This window comes from Notothenia rossii (assembly GCF_949606895.1).
Source record: "Notothenia rossii genome assembly, chromosome: 2".
NCBI lineage: Eukaryota > Metazoa > Chordata > Actinopteri > Perciformes > Nototheniidae > Notothenia > Notothenia rossii.
The window spans coordinates 91453600-91476333 of record NC_136904.1 but is presented as its reverse complement, the minus strand read 5'-3'; the positions used below and the strand labels follow the sequence as shown (position 1 = coordinate 91476333).

At 39.0% G+C, this 22734-nt stretch overlaps 3 protein-coding genes across 10 annotated transcripts in view; 2 read left to right on the top strand and 1 right to left on the bottom strand.

The window, feature by feature from the left end:
- The window catches only part of LOC307028719 (complement factor H-related protein 1-like), a 28066-nt gene extending 24001 nt beyond the window's left edge, over positions 1–4065 (bottom strand). For all 3 annotated transcript variants that reach the window (XM_079663979.1, XM_079663981.1, XM_079663980.1), the window contains exons 1-2: positions 3910–4065; positions 3634–3825 (exon numbers count right to left, since the gene is read on the bottom strand). In XM_079663979.1, the coding sequence (XP_079520105.1) occupies positions 3634–3825; positions 3910–3967 (250 nt within the window). In that variant the 5' untranslated portion in view covers positions 3968–4065. The remainder of the gene's footprint in view (positions 1–3633; positions 3826–3909) is intronic.
- Positions 4066–8306: 4241 nt separating this feature from the next.
- Positions 8307–16457, top strand: LOC307030436 (complement factor H-related protein 1-like). Of its 3 annotated transcripts, none has more exons than XM_079666859.1 (9): positions 8307–8495; positions 8584–8775; positions 9641–9820; positions 9905–10094; positions 11131–11186; positions 11625–11786; positions 11857–12024; positions 16044–16069; positions 16188–16457. In XM_079666859.1, exons 1-9 carry the CDS (start codon positions 8438–8440, stop codon positions 16215–16217), a joined length of 1062 nt encoding a protein of 353 aa, XP_079522985.1. In that variant the 5' UTR covers positions 8307–8437; the 3' UTR covers positions 16218–16457. The 3 variants fall into 3 exon arrangements, with proteins under 3 accessions (XP_079522985.1, XP_079522987.1, XP_079522986.1); XM_079666860.1 differs by having other exon boundaries at positions 8311–8495; positions 9905–10093; positions 11148–11186; XM_079666861.1 differs by lacking the exon at positions 11131–11186 and having other exon boundaries at positions 8309–8495; positions 9905–10093.
- A 2950-nt stretch (positions 16458–19407) lies between these two features.
- The window catches only part of sf3b1 (splicing factor 3b, subunit 1), a 29754-nt gene continuing 26427 nt past the window's right edge, over positions 19408–22734 (top strand). For all 4 annotated transcript variants that reach the window (XR_013805538.1, XM_079666321.1, XM_079666324.1 and 1 more), the window contains exons 1-3: positions 19408–19498; positions 20669–20841; positions 21978–22079. Coding sequence is in view for 3 of the 4 variants with exons in the window: in XM_079666321.1 (XP_079522447.1) it covers positions 19471–19498; positions 20669–20841; positions 21978–22079 (303 nt within the window). In the remaining variant the exon portion in view is untranslated. The remainder of the gene's footprint in view (positions 19499–20668; positions 20842–21977; positions 22080–22734) is intronic.

Genomic DNA, 22734 nt, shown 5'->3' with positions numbered 1-22734 from the left:
GCAGTACAGACTCGAACGGAACTACACATGCTGGCTACTAAGCTTGTTTGAGACAAGCGAGACCTGCGCAGACCTGCGCAATTTCGATCAACGTCTTGCTCGTGCGTTGCATGATGGTTAGTCATTTTGTCCGACTTGCTCTGGAGGCTCGCTCACATGAGAAGGTTGAAATCTCGCGGGAGAAAGAGGCCCGTAGCCTTGAGAGCGAGGCGCGGCGAGGCGCCGCAGTTCCTCTCCACGGGCTGCGGAGGCGAAATGCTTGATGGGAAACGACTCGCTGGTATCTCGAGCTGAGCGCTCATTGGTGGTTTTTACCCCGTGCTGCTGATGAAGCTCTCTATTGGCTCGGCAAAAGTTTGTTGTTGTTTTGTGTCAGTTTTACGTCGCCACTTCCATTCACATTTTTCATCATTGTTCCACAATGTTTATCATCATGAAATTAATATCTATATATGTTATACTATACTTGCACTGCTTACCGTTTTCATACTTTATATATCTTAGCATATTCATACACACTGTTCATACTGCTCACAGGCTGCTGTGTATATCTAGTGTATTCATACCCCTCACTGTTTATTCATCATTCAATTCATTCTATATTTTATTCTATAGATTGTGTACATTACTTTTCACTTTACTGCTTGTTGCACTCCTGGTTGGAAGCTAAACTGCATTTCGTTGTCTCAGTACCTGTAATATGTGCAATAACAATAAAATGTAATCTAATCATGAGCAGGAACAAATGTATTTACTTAGTACATATCTGACATTAACGATTAAACACATAAATGCAAACCGAGTCAAGCCGACTCCGGAGGTGGCGGTATGCACCGTAAAGTGGTTTGCAATCCGCCAAAAAACCGAAAGAGGAAGAAGAAGAAGGCGAAGAAGTAGAAGAAGAAGAAGAAGCCGACTCGGAGCTGTCCGACTTCAGGCGAGCTTTTTGAGACCTCCCCCGGCTGCGATCGGCTATTCTCGTCTACTTTCGAGGCGAGCCGCAACGCGTCTCAAACAAGTTTCGCAACGTGTTCTATGACACGTCTCTACTGGGAATTGTATTTTTAAAAGACGTTTTCGTATTTCCTATAATTAGAAGTTGCCATTGTTAAACTGTGTACATCCCTGGAGGTTTAGGGGACACATTGGTGTTATCAAATTTAAAACCTACATTTAATAAATGGGTGAAAATTGCTTGTGTCCATACTGGGCAGCGTTATACCCACATGACAGCTCAGGTCAGAAGAGCTTTATTTAATAGCTGGTCTTATGTCTGTGACCCCTCCTGTGGTTAATTGATAAGCCTGAAACATGCACTTGTCAAGGTTCAGAGGCTAATTTAGAAAATATGGCAGTAGCTATAGATCATCTTAAGATAAGATAAGATAAGATATACTTTATTGATCCCAAGTACACAGCAGTATGTAAAACATGAAATGTATTGTTACTTTGTAATTCTACTCCACTAATTCAAAGGTTAACCTGGTATTTTTACTCCACTACATTTATTTTAGCTACTTTGCATATTCTGATTAATGATGTGAAATATTAACAATCCTTAAATCAGACTTTAGTTACACCTGAGTAAAATTCAGGGAAGGTGATTGTCAAGTGCCAACAATCAGGCGAGATATTTGATAGTTGGTGCTTGAGAAGACGAAACATTTATCTGCAGATCCCTATAAAGTATATTCATTCATCGTTATTCTCTATTAATAGTTAATACAAACTGTATATAATTGCTATTTTTCACATCCCTTTCAAGATTTCAAGATTTTCAAAGGTTTATTGACATATCAATATGGTGTCTTGGGTCGCAGGTTCCTCAACAGTGCATAACAAGACATCTATCAATATGTTAAAATAATTGGGAAGGATGAAACCCTCTTTAATGGTCTCACATGCAGAGCACACAGCACACACAGTTAAATGTGGCCTCTGCTTTTAACCCATCCTAGTACCAGGAGTCTAGTACTAGGAGCAGTGGGCAGCTATTGTAGAGCGCCCGGGGAGCAATGGGAGTGAGGGGGGAAGGGGGATGTTGGGTGCCTTGCTCAAGGGCACCACGGCAGGGCAGGAGGTGAACTGGGACCTCTCCAAGTAGCAGTCCACATTCCATATATGTGTGTACCTCCACTGTCAAACTGTCAAATTCTGCACATTTCTTATTCTATCTACATACATAAGAGTATAATTAATGTGTATAATATCAGTTAAAATAAGTGCTTCATAGTTAACATTGCAGGAAAGCAATATATTAGACGTTAAGTACTTTGTCAGGCTTACTATTTATCTGTAGATACCCCCAAAGCCTTTTTCTTATTCAAAAGAAGACCTTAACCTAAAGTATTCTTTAATGTTTTAATAAAGGTTAATTCGTTTTTCTGTTTTGCACTTCCTCATATTAATATCTTTGTACATCCGGCACTAAACTGTTTATTGAGATCACTTACAGTATCTTCTTGATTTTTTATATTCTATATTTCTATCATTGACCTTCTACTTTCCCCCTATTTTGTATGTACTCTTTATATAGTTTTCATCAAACATAATTCAACAAAAATATGCAATAACATGCTTTAACCACTAAGCCAGGGGTTTCAAACTAAATGTAATCGCGGGCCACATTATTATTATGGTTGCACTCAAAGGGCCGGTTGTAACTTTAAGACTATATAAAAATAGGGGGAGTTTCTCTCCCGAACACTAATGACACCCCACCCTCCTGAAACACCTTCATTTGACTTCTTTGATTACTTCAGTAACATATAGACATCACTATGTAACATTTGCCCTTCTATTGCATAGCGCTCCAACACATTGTACATTATAGGCTAAGGGGCGACAGATCACTAATACCCCTTTCCAACCAAACCAGTTCCAGTTCTAGCTCCGCTAGTGCTGTTCTGGTTCTGAACCGGTTCTTCTTTTTAGCCCCAGTTGTGCCCCCAGAGCCCCATTGGTTCCGCATTAAAGCATGGAGACATGTCAGGGCGCCGTAAGGGGGTGAAAAGTTAGGACGATTCTAAGGGCCCGTGACTGACAGGGGCCCAAACAATTTTAGAACATTAAGGCAAGGCAAGGCAAGTTTATTTATATAGCACCTTTCAACATAAGGCAATTCAAAGTGCTTTACAAAAAATGAAAGACATTAAGAAAATGGCATTCAAAATCAGTCATTAAAAAGAAAGGATAATAAAATAAACATTAAAAGAAGAAATACATGGATAAAAGTTAGAGTGCAGAAAAAAATGTTTAAGTAACCAATGTGATATCTTTTCATGGGGCCCAAAATCTCTGGCCTCGCCCTGGTCACAGTAGAGGCACAGAATACAAATATGAATCTGAAAATGTGCGTAATATGTCCTCCTTGTATGATACAAAACATGTGGTCACTCCTTTGTGAGCATATTATTATTAGTTATTTTTTAAAGTTAGACACTGGCCCCTTGGAAAATCTAACTACGCAGCAACATAAAAACATTTTATTCTGATGATATATTCTGTATTTCATTGAATCCATCCATCTACTTCTTCTTGTAAGCGTTCAATTAATACATGTATTCCTTTCAAGCAGACAAATAATTTCAGGACCACTTTGACTAAAACTCAAGATATTAACCAAACTCTTACCTATGCATTGTGGTGTAGGAGACCATTGGTCATTTTGACATATGCTTGTCGCCCACCAGCCCTCCACTGCAGGTTTACGTCCGTTATCACAGGCGTAAGTGAGCGTTGTTTCATTAGGGTAAACTGAGTGTTCACGGACAAAATAACCTCCAGTCAGAATGGGATCATCACAGGACTGAACTGCACTTTGTGCTGAAATAAAACATCAGACAAAGGTACATATCAAAGGACAAAGAATTAGGGGTGCATCGAAGTGGCAGAATTGTATGTTCTTACCATTCAGCACTTGTGGAATCCAAACCAGGAGAACAAATCCAAGATATCTCCCACACATGGTGTCAGCAATGAAATCACAGAGACAAAACAGAGTGAAGTCTTTCAGTCCAGTTAATAATTGTTTAGGGCATTCCCCCAAAGAGAAGTGAAGAAATAGTAAACACTGATTTACCGTCACAGTACAGCATACATGCCAACCTTTCCAAATACAAAAGAGGTTTGCGCGCGGCAAATGTGCACGCCCAAATTAGGTAATCAGAAGAAATGGAACCCCAGTAGTTACATGTATAAACCATGTATTTAACATATATTGCATCATTTAAAGCATTTTTCAGAAAAAGTGGTAGTTTGGTAAACAGTGACATCAACGACATGTCTGTAAAATGCCCGAAAAGTAAAAGAATGGGAGATAAATATACCACAGTCTCCACATTTTATTATATTTGTAATGTGTTTCTGGTCCTCTTTCAGTTGAGACAGTGTAGATGAAGGATGTGTCAGGATGTAGAACTCTTGTGTGAACATTGGATAAAGCCAGGTTCATATTCTTGTTTTATGTTGATGACATATTAGAGTCAAAGGTTTGCACGGAGCGAAATATCTTTGTGTTGCGCCATAAATCAGAAAATTGTAGTGCCGAGGATATGGAGTCAGAGGCGGTGCAAGGAAGGTGCAGAAATAGTAATTTATTAACAAGCTGCAAGGGACATGTTGTCGGGTCGCAGCCTGGGTCGACAAGAGAGAGAGCCAAGAGGGCACACACTATATATAGGTAACCCCTAACATGTCCGTGTGGGAACAATAACCGCATCTGTAGTTCCTAGTTTGAATTGTGTCCCAGTGGTTAAATAGGTGGTCACCACAAAATACTGCATTAAAAAAGTCATTTCCTGCATGTTTCTACTGATAAAGTGTGATATAAATAATGTACAGGCTTTCAGATTGCTGTAGTTCACTAAACAGAGACATTAACGACAAGTGTTGAAAATGTCAGAAAAAGTGAAAGAATGGGAGATAAATATCCCCAAATCTCAAAATGGTATTATATTGTGTGTGTGTTTGTGGTCCTCTTTCAGTTGAGACACTGTAGGATGCTTCAGGAAAAGACCAAACACTGGATGTCTTTCAGTCACCAACATGTGTTTTCGAGACACTGATACTAACAGGGAAATCCTTCAGGACTCAAATGCCTCGTCTCAGTTCCCATACTCATTTGGGAGCGATTACCCATCAGCCCCGGGGGTAACACAGAGGAAAGTCAGCGTTACCCCCGGTCTGCACGTTGTTTCTCTTTCAGAAACACAGAGGACTGTTTGTATGATCTGATCACAGACACGCTGCAAACGGTGTCCGCCAAAAGTCGAGTCCAGTGTCTATGGAGAGTCATTTTGATTTGTTATAGTTTGGGCAGATTGAAAATCGGTAGGGAAAGCCAGCTAAGTCGGTAGGCGGTAGAAACATGTCAAAAGCGTTAGACTACCGCCCAAATCGGTAGAGTTGCCAGGTATGGACAGTAGGCTACTTACAAACAGGCTCTGTGTGCTGCAGTCAGATCAGTCACGTTTTACAAAAGCATCTTTAATAAGGATTGATATCAACAGTCTGTACAGCTTCATTTGTTTTTACTGCAATTGTACACACTGCAGTGAATGGATGTAAGAGGAGGGTGAATGTTCTACATAAAACACAGGTCTGTGTTTAGCCCCAAAATGATTAATTGGATTGCTCAAGACAATGTTTTCCACAAAGTCCATGAGATTGTTTACAGTCCACATTTCAAATTGATTACCCGGAAGACTGTGATCAGAGGTCCGTGTTGTGAAATAACAAAAACACAGACAGGTCAGGTAAGGACACATTTGTGGGGGACATTTCTGAAGCAATTGGGAGTCAGGACTCAGAGAGACACGAGGAGAGCTGGAGCTTTGATGGCAAACACTGAAGGTTTATTTGGAGCTTCGGCCGGAGAATAAACAAGACATGTCACGGGCCACGAGTTGACCACACGGTAGAGATGCCACAATCAAATCAAAAGAACCCTTCTGTAGTTTCAGGCTTTATAGTTCGGAGTGTAATAATCAACATTCTTTATCAGCGGGACTAAACAAATATGGACCCTGAATCTAACTAGAGCTGTCGTCCATAGAAAAGAATGTGCGCCAGGGAACCTACGTTCCTAAAAAGAAGGGCTTCTAGATGTCCCTGAACAGTAAACTCTCTTATGTCAGCTTGTGCCTGGTCATAAGCTGGCAACAACAATGCGTGCCGTGGGAAAGGAGACAGTGAGAGAATTATGATCTGTGTCAAAAGGTTGAATTCATATGAAGCAAACATAGATGGATAATCATGGTCCAGGTGAGCTCTTAGTCACGTGATCATGAAGTCACGGTCTTATAGTCTGCTTTTAGGTCCATCTTCAACTCTGGAAGGCTTCTGCTGGATCTCCATGTGCACAAATTCATTTTAAATGTGTAATTAGTTTGAAAGAATAAGGAAATTGAAATCAATAAAAAAATGCAAATCTGTAAGCTTTGAAGCAGAAAGCAAATGATTTGTGACATGGCATCTCACAGCACCTATAAGTTACTGTAAATCAATTGTTTTTATTATTTATTCATGGCTTGTTATTTAGTTATTAAATGTATTTTATTTTTAAATGTTTGTCATTTTTTTATGTATGCCCTGCAACAAAATCATTTCTTAAATTGCAAAGTGAGAGGAGGCCAGTTAAAACCTTGTCAGGGTTGAGTGAAGCAGGCAGGACCCAAACGCAGATTTAAACAGAACATACCTTTATTTCAAGGCTAATGAAACAACAGAACTCTTCCCAGTGAACACAGTCAAGACTAACAACAATCCAACAATGACAGACAGAAAAACCAGAACTTAAATGCACACAAGACTAATCACACAAACAAGACACAGGTGAGGAGGGAGGAGAAAACACAGGGGCACCAGGTGAACACAATCAGGAAATCAGACACAGGAGGGCAAACACAGGGACAGGAAGCAACAGACGAGACAGGGGGGTGAACACTTTTCAAAATAAAACAGGAAACCAGAGACAGACAAAACACAACACAGACAGACCGTGACAAACCTATAACATGGCGGCAGTGGCTCAGTCTGTAAGGACTTGGCCTTGGAACCGCAGGGTCACCGGTCCATGTCCCAGTTGGACCAAATAAAACACGGAGTGGACTGGTAGCTGGAGAGATGCCAGTTCACCTCCTGGGCCCTGCTGACGTGCCCTTGAGCAAGGCATCGAACCCCCAACTGCTCCCTGGCACAGGACCGACTTGCTGCTTCTCCTCTCTGGACCTCTCCAAAATGCATGCGCTTGTGTTCACCTGTGTGTATTTGTACTGCATCTTGTATAACACAAAAATGCATGCTCATGTGCACCTAAATACTTGTACTGTGTGTGTGTATGAAACATCTGAGTGGGGATAAATAAAGGGTCTTCTTCATCTTCTTCCTCTGTCGTTTAAGCAAAAAAACATTTAGCATCAAACACTTCTCCCTTTGTGTGCATGGATTTATTGTATGAGTAGAAATGTTCTTGAGTGAGCTTCTTCCGGTTGTCATGGTGTCACAACCAAACACATTTTCAAAACAGAAAACTCAACTTTCCAATGAATATTTACAGTGTTTCTGGCAAATTAGCATCTGAACTATGTGTTTTTGTGTTGATGGGCCCTCAGCTGCTTAGCCAACACGTACTGTATATAAAAGTGCACATCTTGAAGGTTTATTGACAGAATCATAACTTTACTTATTATTTAATCATAGCCAGTCACACCAGGAGCAGATGGAGGTAATTTAGTCATACCATACATTAGATGATACAATGTTCAACTTGAGTGTTTATAAAATGGGATTATCCTGTAAAGACAATGCTCCGGCCGATAATGGAAAATGTATATTATTATGTAATATTCGGATAATGAAGTTATAGTTGATAAACTCTTGGACCATAATACAAAGCCAAATTCCTTTTATTTACTTAACAAGCGCTTCATTCAACACTTTTAAAGTTGGTCTGACTGACAACACAATAGTAATATGTAATACTAAGTTTTAGATGAAGATACAAATGAATAAAACATGAGGTTGGGAGCATATGGCAGGCAGAAGAAGCTCAATACAGAATGTTTGTCAGCATAAAATGTGTCCTTGAACAGGAAATTGCAAAGAACTAGTGCTCACTTCAAATCATTTTTCACAAAATAAGTAAGGGGTATGATTCCAATGATATTTAGCATACATATTGGAGGAGGATTTAATTTGGTAAAAAAAAAGAAATGTGTTTGTTGATCTCAACAAAGCAAAGTGCTTTTGTAAAATGCGACTGATCTGACTGAAGTCCACGGAGGCTGTTTGTGTGTACAGCATGATGACCGTAACTCAGCTGAATGTTGACTATTTCTTAATTTCTTTGCTTTTTGGCTGATTGCCCTCAACAATTATTAACTGGTCCTGATCTAAGCTGAAACCCTTTTGGCATTATTATTTCATTCCTGACAAAATGTGTGTGAGATATCTTGGAGTTTTTCTCCTGGTTTGGAATCCACAAGTGCTGCATGGTAAGGGAATTCAACTCTGTTGCTTAGAAACTTCTGAATTTGTCTGGATATATATTATCTGAAAGTTATGTTTGTCGTTATATTTCAGCACAAAGTGCAGCTCAGCCTTGTCCTGCTCCCAGTCTGAATGGTGGGTTCTTTTCCCCTGGACAATCAGCTTATAATCATGAAGCCACGCTCAGTTATACCTGTCATGACGGACTTAAACCAGCAGTGAAGGGCTGGTGGGGGAGCAGCAGGTGTCAAAATGGCAATTGGTCTCCTAATCCCCAATGTATAGGTACGTTTTCTAGAGTTCTTCTGGTGGTTTGCTTAAATGAGTGTTTTTCAGTGTACAGTTTTATACTTTTTATTTTTTTATTATCCCTTTTGGAAAAACCTTTCAGTACTGCAAGATTGATTTTCATTTCATTCTGATTGGGATTTAAAGGATAATGTCCTGCTTGTACCTGTATGACACTTACTTGAGAGATTTCTTTTAACGAAACATTTGTTGTACATTAGTCAGCTTTTTGTTACATGTCACCAACAAACAGATATAAATTATACAAACACCAACACAACCCAGCGGCACACACATATTTTAGCATAACATTTAAAGAGTTGGCAAAGATTCCTTTTTATTTCAATTCTGAATGATGCTGGTTCATTTTGTGCCGAACTTATTTAATATAAAACTATGAAATAAATATAATATTGTGAGGGAGGGATGAAACCCTCTTTAATGGTCACACATGCAGAGCACACAGCACACACAGTGAAATGTGTTCTCTGCTTTTAACCCCCCCTAGTACCAGGAGTCTAGTGCTAGGAGCAGTGGGCAGCTATTGCACAGCGCCCGGGGAGCAATGGGAGTGGGGGGAAGGGGGGTGTCCGGTGCCTTGCTCAAGGGCACCACGGAACCACAGTTCTGGTTATATTTAACAATAATGTTTGGTTTAATAAAACCTTAGAGATATTGTTCACTCAAATAATGACATTTTAAAAATGAAAAGACTGTCAAGATGGTATAATGTCTTCTTCTTCATTGTTGATCTTGAAAAAGTTTTTGGGGGCCCTAAGGTCCACTGAATAAAGGACAATGCATCGGAGCTGTAGTGTGCTGCACTTTATTTCAAATTGTATTAATTTATTTTCCAACTCAGATGAAAAAGCCTGTGTGCCACTGACCATCCCAAATGGAAACCATGATGCAAGCACAGATGGTTGGTATCAGGATAGAGACAAAATCAGGGTAAGATGTGACGAAGGATATGAACACAAAGACCATGACGCCACAGCGCAGTGTATAAATGGAGCATGGTCCTCTGTGCCTATCTGTGAAAGTAAGCCCGATTTTTAAATCAGTTACCAGAATCAAATCAGTGTCTAAATCTTAAATCCACTTTACACAATAACCTCATTCTCAGGGAGTACCGAATCATGTGGTGATCCCCCTAAAATCCCCCATGCAGTCATCATTGGTAAGGGATACCAGGAGGTGTTTGCTGAAAACTCACAACTGCAGTATAAGTGTGAAGATGGATATGCTGCAGAGGAAGCAGACACAAAAACAATCATTTGCATCTCAGGAAACTGGACTGAAGGCCCAACATGCAGTAAGTGAAAACAGTGCAATATGCTGTCATTAAAGGAGACAGGGTGGAGTACTGATACATTCACTTTTTGCTTTAAATTATCATTGCATCAAATAGAGGGGTGCAGTTATGAAGTATTGTTGTTAGTAAGTAACATCGCAAGGGCTCCCTCAACAAAAACAATGGGAATTCTTCCATTGGATTTAGGAATATTGCAGAAAATAAGATGATGACGTTTTTGTTCAGCAGGATAATCTCCACATATGAACACCACTTTGTGATTTTGGAAGCCTAGATGTAATCACCAGAAGTAAAAAGCTAACGGTGAAAAACAAACTACATCTAGAACTACAAGCTCCATCACTGCATAGCTGCGTGTCACAACCGCTGAGCTAAAGGCAGCTAATGTTCGGCGGGATGGCGTTCAGTAGTCGCATTTAGCCTCTTGTTATCAACCACCATTTTTATGACACAAACAAGCTTTGGATATTCCCTGCTAGTGGGGTAATATCAGATGCATTTTTTGTCGAAGGACAAAATGATAAAAATCTAACCCATCAAGTGGAGAAATGCTAACTCATTTCCATGTTTTAGGACTCATTCGCCCCATACTTGGTGAGTATCTGTGAACGTGTGTAGTGAAAAATTCAAATCAGCACTGTTCGCATTTTTGTCAACTTACTAATAGTTCTTTATTTTCACTGTTAACGCATTTATCTATTTCTTATTGAGTTACCACAATAAAAATACTCTGCTAAGAATTTATGAAATGAATGCTCATGTTGCTCTGTGTCAGCTGACTGTGTAAACAGGCCACTTTTTTCTAACAAATCCACCATATTCAATTTATAAGGTGATAATATGCCAGTGCTGTTCTGCTGCCCTCAAGTAGTAAAAAAGACCAAGAACTATAAAAACATGTTTAATTTCAATCACAGATAAATAATCCAAAACTGCATTTTGGTGAGAGACCAGGACATTTTGTTCAAAGAAAACCACCATATTTTGTGATTCATAAAAGTGAACCTATTGTATGTATTTTTTTCTCCTTCTGCTGGACATGGTGGATCTGCAGGTGGGGGACACACTACTGTGAGGACACCTGTCTCCGGAGGTAGGCTTGGATTTGTATGAGAAATGTAATAGGACTGTTATATCTGTTAAATGTCGAATAGAATTATATATATATATATATAATTCTGCTTGTGAAGACAACAAATTACCTTAAAATTGAGAAAGCTAAAATGTTTAGGCTTTCTAAAATAAATGCTTAAAACCAACATCCCATGCGAAATGGTCGCTTTATATTTCAGGATCTTAGCAGCTCCAAAAAGGATGAAGAAATTGAAAGCAACATTTTATTCCTTTCTCCTTTTAGATATTATAATAACCCTCATATATACAATACGTTTGAAATTACAATTGTACTGGTTGACACAAATGAACAACAGTTAAAATGACAGAGAAGGTTTTACATTTGAGATGATTTACTCTGCTATGGCATCTTGAAAGAATTATTTCTGAAATAACAATTTATCTTTTTCTATTTCAGTCGACACCTGTGGAACTCCCCCCCTGGTTGCTAACGGTGACGTTGTGGAAAACACTGGAAGGAGTTTGCGGTACCAATGCGCTACTCATTCCGAACTAGTGGGTCCGAGGATGGTGGAATGTTACAGCGATGGCACGTGGTCCGAAGCACCCACCTGCAAAGGTAAAAACAAGTCCACTCTAACATTCAGAGAACTTGGCTGTGTAAATAAATGTGTTGTTTCTTTTTCCAGCCACCTACTGTTCTGTGGACACTGATGAACTTTCTCACGTAAAATCTGTTGGAGTCAGATTTATAAATGATGGTGAAGAAGAGAATTTGGAATGTTCCAGGCATAGCGGGTTTTTTTATCATTTTTCTGAAGCCCGGTGCACTCGTGGGAAAGTTAAGCTTTCTGAATGTAAGTATAATTTAAAGCTTGTTACATATTCAATGCCATTAAAATATTTTTGAACATTGTTGTTTAAAAGACGTTTGGCACTTTCACTTTTTTTTTTTACTTTTCCCACTTTAGTTCCGATATAGTTCTGAAAATGTGCGTTCACACCAAAAAAATCCGGAACTAGAACTTAGTTCTACTGAAGCCAGTCCCTAACTCCGGGGACTTCGCTCGGGGACTTTGGGTGGCAGTATACGCCGTGAAGTTGTTTGCGACCTGCCAGTAAACCCAAAGCAGAACAAGAAAAAGTGCCGTCAGCGGCTTCATTTGCCTAATCCTCCCCCAGGGACTTAATCCGGTGTGAACACGATCTGTACTTAGTTCATGAGAACTAAAGAGTTCTGATTAACTAAGTACGGCAAAGTACTAGGAGTGAAAGCTCCTATAACTTACGGAGAGCAAGAACTAAGTAATTTAGTCGAATACCCAAGCAAGTTTTTTTGCTTTTTGGTCAAGTCCCGAGTAAGACCACACCCCCAAATATACTGCACTCTATACTGCAGGTATACAGTCTCATAAACACAAAAAACATAAAATATTTTTGAATTATCAAAAATGTAATTCATTCATTTAGACATGCATCAATTCAGGTCACAATTCTTTAACAAGTCCAACTCGAGTCCATGTCACAATGTTTTCTATGCACATTTCTAAACCAAATCAACCTCACAGAGATGATTTACATAAAGTACGTAATAGTTATGTATATAAAATCAAGGCACACTTATTTGAACCCAAAACATGATGTTTTTCCTAAACATAACCACATACTTGTGGTCCCTCAATCTAACGTAGCTAAAATGTATACATCTGTAAAACGTTCATAGTGTTGGCTGTGTGAGGGTGAAGTGTGCCCCTGTTGAAGCCTTACATTGGAAACAGCTGATGACGGCTTCTTAAAGGCCTGATAACATTCGCAATGGTTGCCAGACAGTTAAGCAGATAGTATTGACTTCCAGAGGTGGGAGAAGTAGCAGATCTTGAGTAAAAGTAGAAATACCAGAGTGTTTCTAGTCATGCATTCAAAATGTTCTTCAAGCAAAAGTAAAAAGGTGTTGGCATCAAATATAGTTAAAGTACCAAAAGTAAAAGTAATCATTCTGCAGATTGGTCCATTTCAGAATAATATATATGATGTGTTTTGATTGTAATTATTCATTAACCGAGCAAGACCACACCCCTAAAGATACTGCAGTCTATACTGCAAGTATCTTGCTCAAGGATTCATCGACATGTTGACTACATGGGCTGGGATCGAACTCACGACCTTCTGGTTGAAAGAAGACCGCACTCCCTCGTAGCTACAGTCGCCCATCTGCCTTACATTGGAAACAGCTGATGACGGCTTCTTAATGGCCTGATTACATTCGCAATGGTTTCCAGACAGTTAAGCAGATAGTATAGACTTCCAGAGGTGGGAGAAGTACTTAAATCTTGTACTTGAGTAAAAGTAGAAGTACCAGAGTGTAGGAATACTCTGTTACAGTAAAAGTCCTGCTTTCAAAATGTTCCTCAAGTAAAAGTAGAAAAGTATTCTCATCAAAATATAGAGAAAGTAGCGACAGTAAAAGTAGTCATTGTGCAGATTGGTCCATTTCAGAATAATATGATATGTTTTATAATGATTGATCATGAAAGTGTTCTCAAAGCTGGTAAAGGTGCAGCTAGTTTGAATGACTTTGTATACTGCAGGGTACTAAACAAAATGACTCAGGGTGCATCTGAGATTAGACGGGGTGCCGTGGTAAAGTGCTATTTTTATAAGTGGGGAGTGGACCAGTCACCCTCTAGGGGGGTCCAGGGGCATGCTCCCCCGGGAAGATTATTTTTTAAATATTTAAATTCGATGCATCAATCTGGTGCACTTTGAGAGCAAAATGAAGAGATATATGGATACCTCTCATCATCCATATGAAACAACTGTAAACAGATTTACTTTTTCTTTATGGATATAAAAGAAAGTAAAGCATGACTCCTACTGGCGGCTGGTTAAATGGCTCCTCGTCCCTGAGTACACTCACCATCTTTCAGCAGGAAAGGAGAGAGGGAATCGCTGTCCGGCGACAACCGCTGTCTTTTCGTACTATTATTAAGCCACGCTAACATTTTCGAAATGCTAACGTTATGTGATGTCTTTTCTGCTCTAGTCTATCGCTGCGGCGCGTCATAGATGCGTCATGAGATGCCGCCGGCTGGGCATATTTGCCGGCCGCTGGCTGGGCATATTTGCCGGCCGCCGGCTGGGCATATTTGCCGGCCGCCGGCTGGGCATATTTGTTGTCATGCGTCATGACGTGCCGCCGGCGGCTGAGTACCGGCATTTCACTGAGCACCGGCACCTTGGAGCAAGTTTCATGAATGTGAGACTTTTATTTTGTAAGATAGCAAGGGGTGCATAACGTGGCAAAAATATGCTGACAAAGACTAACATTTGTAAACATATATAATTTTTTATTATACGACAAATATGCAAGACAATAAATGGCAAAGATATGTAGAAAATAAACCTATTTAAAGGTCCCATGTCATGGCCATTTCCACTGATCATAATTCCATTGTTGAGGTCTACTAGAATAGATTTATATTGTGCAATTTTCCAAACTCACATTGGTTTCTCAAACAGCATCTCTGTAAACTACGTGTATTCACTGAATTTCACTCTCTGCCTTTAACGGCTCGTTGTAGCTCCAGTAGCTCCAGCCCCCACCCTCCCTGTGAGCACAGTTTGCTCTGATTGGTCGGGACGTTGTGAATCGCGCTAAGCTCCGTGGAGGTGTGGTTTCCTTGTTTAGCGATAACACAGCCAAACTCATCCTGAGCACACACAAAGTCACAGCCGAAGTAAAAACAATAAGTGTGGCTTGATATTGAGTAAGAGAAAGGTTGATAAACGCTGTGAGAATGGGTCTGCAGAGAGAATTTCACCGCGATCCCAACTGTCTGTTATCAGCCTGCAGCCAGGTAGGAGAAATCAGCAGAGCTGCCTGCACTGAGTGTGTGTGTGAGGAAGCCCGTGGATTGGTCAATTTGGACCAATCAGCGGGGGCTTAACGTATCGGCTCTGCGGATTGGTCCATTTCGTTCCGGGTAAGGTTGACATCCTGCGTACCCTGAAGAATCAAATGGACAATGACGTATCTCCAACGAGGCGTTTTGGGGAGGTATTTGCTGTGTTAGAGTTTTACTCCCTACAGGGTGTACTTTGAGGGTTTGTGACTCCTTCATAACACAGAAGGGGACGGGTAATAACCAGAAAAGCATGACATGGGACCTTTAAGATACGTTCATAACTAACGTAACGTGGGAGAGAATATGTTTCTAGAAGATATGTAGAAAATAAACGTATTTGAGATACGTTGATAACAAACGTAACGTGGGAGAAAATACGTTTCTAGCTAAACGTAATTGAGAATGCATTTTAGTTCTGTGGGAACGTAAAATAAGTGACGAATGAATGAAAAATCCAGGATTCGACACCACTACCATCAAAATACGGAGCGAAAAGTTTAACCACAAGAATCAAGACTATATGAGCTACCACTAAGCGACTCACAGTCTGTAAATTGCCATTAAAAAAAAGCCTGGACGTTTAGTTTCCATTTAAACCATCGTTTTAAGGTCTTAACGTTTAATTTACAAATGCGCTTTCCCGTGACAAGGGGTGTATTTCATGATGGGGGTGCATAATTTCACACAACACCGGTACCACATGGGTAAAAATCAGAAGTGCCGGTACTGCGTACCGTTGAGTACCGGCTCAATTGAAGCACTGCCAAAAATGTATTTCAAAGATAATTTCACAGTTTTGGCTTTGTACTCAAGTGACACCATCAAATTCACAGTCAACACTTGCCTACATTACCCACAAAGCCACTCAGCCACAGAGTTGAATCAGTCATTTTAATGTTAATGTTAATGTAGCCTGGAGCCTTTAGCAGCTCCACATTTTCAGTGTTGTTCTTTTCTCTCCATGTTTTCAGGTTGCCATAAGATTGATATAGGATTGGTGAGTGTTATTTATACCTTTTGAAGAAACACATTGTATTAAAGCTTGTCTTCATGCATTTGTATTTTACCATATTTTGTTTTCATTTCTTATTATATTGTTTTCTGTTTTTCACCAGGGTCTCTGCAATGATCTATTGCTAATTTGAATGTAATGCTGCCCTTGGATTGGCTCTCTACACACTGAGACATCCTGGAAACTTTTGAGGGTTAAGATTGTGAGACACTTTGTGTTTTCTAGAATATACAGTATGTCTGGCTTTTCATATGGTTCTGTGAATGCCTCACTATTGTAGGAGGAAATGACTGTGTGCTTAAAGGTGCAAAAATAACTCAAAAAATACAGTGTGTATTTCATCTAGAGGTCTCAATAAAGTATTCAACTCTTAGATGCCTTTTTAATTTTCTTGCAGGATTCTTGTATTTTGTTACTTCTTTCATGAAATGTTTGACATAGCCTACTGTAATTTCTTTCACACTTGCCTTATCAGACATACCATACTATTGTTTTACATTTATACATGCCCCACCAGAAGAAATATTTGAAAAATAACCCCAGATGATGACTTCTAGTAGTTGCATCTAAATAGATGAGAGCAACGATCTGGGTACTTTCCCTCTATGCAAGACCACGCCCCTTTTGGGTGAAAACACTCGCTGTCATTTGAATGGATTTTACATCAAAAATATTTATAATACCAGCCCTTTTTTTAATCTACAAGGAGCCCAGTTATGATGGTCAGTTAGGCAAACTATTAAATAATGTTATTAGAGATCGTTGATCGGCCTTTTTATGGTTCTATTTAAATCAATAGTGTGATCGATATCTGGTCGGTTTGCCGCTGGACGAGTGGCAGGCAGCAGTAAGACACTGAGACTGTGATTTCTGAATTAGATCCTTTGTTTTACAGTCCTTTAGTAAAGTAAAGTAAAGAGACCGTGACTCAGGATGTATTTGTGGTTTGGGGTGCAATATATGACCCAGCAGATTTTAGGCACAAAGAAACTAATGTTTTCCTCTTCACTCTGATGCCTTGTTTGCACCAGAAAGTGGGCGCTCCAGACTAGAGAGGGTAATGAAACATACTGTAATAATAGTTTAGGTATAATATATGAACATTATTGTTCATTTAGACACATTCATTCTGAGGATAATTAGTTCATTTTTATTTTAAATATATAGAAAATTAATTTGAAAAAAACAAACACTTTCCACCGAGGAGGAGGGGGGGAGTTGGGGGGGGGGCGCCGCCCTAGCGCCCTATACTGAACAGCCGCCACTGTTAATATTATAACGTTCTTATATGGGTGTTTCAACACACTGGAATGGACGATAGCCATGATATTTAAGGTATAACAAAAAAAAACACTTTGGATAATATTGTTTGAGTATAACTGTGCCTCTTTAAAGGGGACCTATCATGCAAAATGCACTTTGTGATGGCTTTTATACATAAATATGTGTCCCCGGTGTGTCGGGGAACTCACGCAGCGTCAGAAAATAAAACCCTCTCTGTTTTCCTCCGTACCCAAATCTTTTAAAAAACGGGTGTACAACGAGCGGATACAGATTTGCTGCCGATCTGACGTCAAAATCGGCAGTGGACCAACAGAAAGTTGCTATCAGAAACAATGCCTGACGTGTTTTGGACTTAATCTCGTCTTTGTTTACATTAGCAAGCCTCGCTAACACTCAGAGCTAACCTGCACTGTAGAGCACATGTGTTTAAAAAGCAGGAAATAAAAAAGGAACTCACCTTGTGATAAACCCGCAAGAAGAAAAGCATTTGAGCTCCATACTGTTTCAGAAATATTCTTTAATGTGATTTGGAACAGAAGGGCGTTTTATCATAGCAGAATTTAACTTTATCTACGGTAGAATTCTGATCAGGCATTAGCTCAGCCTCCTCTTTTTTCAAGCTAAGGACCCAAAATCCGCGTTACTCTAACAGGGCTGCAAAAGAGGGGTATGAGCAATATGAGGCATGACTACAATGGATGAACTGTTTGGTATTTGAAGCAAAAAACTTCACAGACATGTTTTGTATACACACACACACACACACACACACACGCACACACACTTCCTCCAGTTATGTCAGGGTAATCTGGTTCAAAGCGTGAAGCTGGATTCAGCAGTGGGGGGGGGGGGGGGGGGTGGGGGGGGGGGGGGGGGGGGTTCCACTGTGTGTCTGTGAGCGCTCATGCATGATTCTTATTTTTTGACCAATTATTCCCATTCACTCCTCTGTGTGATGGAGGGGTGTTACTGGAGGTGGTGGACAGAAACTAATTACATTTACTCAAGTTCTGAACTTAGGTACACATTTACTTTAGCGTTACTTGTGAATTAAAATGTATTTGTTCTGAGTGTTTTAACATATATATCTTTATACAACTTGTGTTTATATATCACATACTGATAGTGCTCCTTGGAGTTTCTTAGATACGGTCATTTTGGTATCATACCATATTAAGTCTTTAGCCACACAGACACGTTATAATGGGTACATTAAGGAATTCATAAAGAAATTAAATAATAAAGACATAAATCTAGAGATGTTTGCATTTTATTGCATTAGCGTGCAATTTCATTGGGAAATACAGTTGCACAGTGGATGATTGCATTTACATTTTGGTTTTCTTCTATTCTTTTCCCTTTATTTGGGCTCTTGGTGTGACGTAGAGAAAAACCCCTAAAACAAGGTGTAAATAATAGGAATAAAATTACGGCAAAAGTGTTTAAGGATTTGTAAACTAATGTTGTAATGTAAAGTGAGATATATTACATCTGTATATATAATACCTTGCTTTATATCTTGTTATTTTTCATTTGTAAATTCAACATGTATATTTTCTACTTTCTTGTTTATTTATTGTCTTTTAATTTGTATTGTACAATGCCATGTCTTTGTATACGGCTGCAACCCAAACATTTCCCAAATTGGGATCAATAAAGTACTTCCTATCTTACACTTATTATATTTACTCCACACGTTTTAAGTTAGTAAGTTGTATCTGGGAAAGACCAAAATACATGTACCAGCAATTCTCTCAGCTCCCAGCAAATGTTAAAACTTAATGTTTTACTTAATTTCTGCAAAATATGATTGGTTGGATGTAAGCATAGAGACTGTATAACTATACAAATATATAAAGATGTAACCTGTGAGGCATTTTAAAGAAAACATATTTGACGTTGTAACTATGTATTATTATTCACACAGTTTGGTATCAATGCTTTATTTAAGATATGTTTAATTCATCCGCTGATTTATTATATTTCATAAGCTTTAAATACAAAATAAATAAAAACATTCCTAAACGGATCTGAGATCAGCTAGAAGGAGCCGGAAGTCTTGAAGAGCACACTTCCGGTGTCAGACTCCATCCACCACCAAAATGGCGAAGATCGCCAAAACCCACGAAGGTAAATTACTTCCAAAAAAATCAATAACACGCTTCTTTGTAACATTGCTTCTCAATATATTATGTTTTAAGAAGTTATCTCACGACTGTTGCCGTGTCTGTATTCCATTTTGGTGTCTTAATTGTGTTCAAACGCGATGAAAACTAGGCCTTTTTGCAACGCAACGCGGACGGTTTAGATAATGGCGCTGGTTGCTAGTTAGCATGTTAGCTTCTTTTTAGCAACCGACAACATGCAAGATTTAACACTTTATTTGAGATATTCAGTCAACTTCCCCACCAGACTTACCGGCATAATTGCATCAGTAAATAAACACATGTTTTACTGAAATGGTACATCCAGCTAATTGCTATATATATCGTTGTTTAATGTTAAATACAAATAATAGCGCAGTTAGCATTAGCTTCATTTAACAACACAACACGCTACACATAAGGCCTGCATCCAGTAGAATCAGAATCAAGTTTATTCGCACATTGCAAAGTACGTTTGTACATACAAGGAATTTGCTTTTGTGTAGAATAGTGCAAACGTAAACAATCGAAGGAAATGTGTTGTAAGAGTAGGTCAAACGTATAGCTATAATAAAAGTAAGTATTTAAAACTTGTTGGCATTAAAAACGAATAAAGACAATTGTTTACACAACATTCAAATGTAAAAAATAACCTAAAAAAATTAGGACAATCAATATATACCAAACTACAGTGTATTAGTGCAAGGCTGTGCAGTTATAGGCTCTATCATTGTACGGTTGGTTACTTTGATTAAGATATGTACCGCATCTGCTTCCTGTTGAATTGTTATCTTAATCTATAACAATAAATCCTCTATGGTGCTATTATTTATCGAAGTGTATAAAGTAACTACAACTAACAAATACATGTTGTGAAGTAGAAATAGGCATAAACAAAAGTACTATAAATGTTATTTGAGTTAAAAGCAGTGATGTAAAGTAACTGTACTTAAGTAAAATGTTGAGGTACTTGTACAAGATCTTATTTTTCCAACTCTGCATGTTACTTTAGTATTTATACAACATTGTTATATGAAAAAGTCCTGCATTCAAATCCTTATTTAAGCTACCAGGAACATCTAAAACTAAGATACATTTGTACTGTAGATTGGGAATTTGTCAATTTCTCACTCTTTTTTTATTTATTTCCACGTAGACATCGAGGCCCAGATCCTCGAGATCCAGGGGATGAAGGCCAATCTCCTGGAGGAAGGCGACCAAGGAGTGGGCCTCGACTCCACTGGCTTTTTTGACCAGGAGATTTATGGAGGCAGCGACAGTCGCTTTGCTGGATATGTCACTTCCATTGCTGCCAATGAACAGGAGGATGTAAGTATTTTCAGAGCCAGTGTAAAAAAGATCTCTTGTTACCTAACACTAGGGATGGGTATTGAGAACCGGTACTAAGTCAGTACCGGTACCTGATTAGACGGTATTGATATACCGTTAAGCCGCTGAACAAATGATGCTGCTATCGGTATATGAATTACGCTACTTCCTTAGTTTAAACAATTCTGGTTGGTTGAGAACCCTCATCCCGTGTGACGTATCCGGTTTGAGTACCACTCTGATTGGCCACTTTGAATGCCACTCGTCATCTCTTCCAATAGCGCTCTTATTATTGTGAGACTCCCGGGGGCAGACGCAACATCTTGCTAGAAACGGCGTCTCAAGGCTTCTTAAAATTTAACAACCTATTAATGATGCATACCCACTTAATGGGAAGAAACTCAGCTAACAGACGATATTAACCATTTTACCTACACGGAACAGAAGTCCAACACCAAGAGTCTAAATCAACACTTAGCAAAACGGGCTAACGGCTACTTTAGCACATAACTGGCAAAAGCGATCTTTTCTACGTCATTTAATCATAAAAATCGTAAATCCAATGTCCCTGTGTAACTTTAAAATGATAACTGATAATCCATCATTACAATTATAAATAGTAAACGCAATAAATTGATTATAATGGTTAGCCGACCGGAGCTTCCGGTTTAGGAGGTGCGCACGCAGCGCCTCGTTTTAACTGAATAATGGTCATCTTTACATGGATGTATGAACTGCCCCTAATTCCCGCCCCCCTTCCAGAGACGCACTGTCAAACACACCCATACCTGCTTGGTATGACATTGAAAAAGTTACATTAAATACAAATAAATTACAATAAACTGACTGTTTATTCTTCACATCTTGTAATCATGTCTATAATTTTGAGCACCAAATTATTGAAAAGTATCGATCAAATCCTAAACGATACCCATCCCTACCTAACACTGAAAATTGTAACCACAAGTAAACGTTCTGCATTCAGAAGTTGACTTGACTTTTTACTGTTCCTCTTCAATTCCACAGTGTTTTGGGAGCTTGACTGCCCCCCCGCTTTGCCTATTGTGTATGAGCTAGGAGAGTCTTGCCTTTTTGGTGAGATTTGACTAGACTCTTGTTTCTTTGTCTTTCCTCAGGACGATGAAGAGGATTCATCAACAAGCTTGTTGGGACAAAAGAAGCCAGGGTACCACGCGCCGGTGGCGATACTCAATGCCATTCCTCAGTCAGACGAGCAAGTATGTGTTAAGAAACTCTCTCAAATATTCATTTTCATCCCTGTCTTCTTGTGATCAAATAGGATTTGTGTGGTTTCAACGTGGGATTTATTATATCCCAGAAAAAAAGCAGAATTTGTGCAGTTTTCCTTTTTTAAATGTCAGGGTTCTTACGGTCATTAAAAACGTGGAAAAGTCATGGAAATTCCAAATGCTAATTCCAGGCCCTGGAAAAGTTATGGAAAACAATATTTTTTTTCTCCAAAGTCATGGAAATGTAACTAAAGTTGCATCAAATATAATTTATATTTTATCTAATCCCCAAAATAGTAATACTATAATGATAATAAATACTGAAACGTAAAATGGCATTTAACAGTCCAGGTGTTTTGCTGGTGAGAGATTTTACTTGCTTTAGCGGGAAGAAGCTAGTAAGCCTGTTTTATTTGTTTTAGAGGAACAACATGTTTCATATGCAGACCTTATTTTCCTGTTCCATGTTAAAATAAACTATTGTCAGTGGTACCGCTGAGAAAGAGTCATGTTTTTGGTCATGGTAGGGCTGTGCAATTAATCATATTTTAATCTTGATTACGATTTTGGCTTGCAGCGATTACGGAAACAACATAATCGCAATGAAACAATTATTATTTTTAATTAACACATTTTTTAAAAT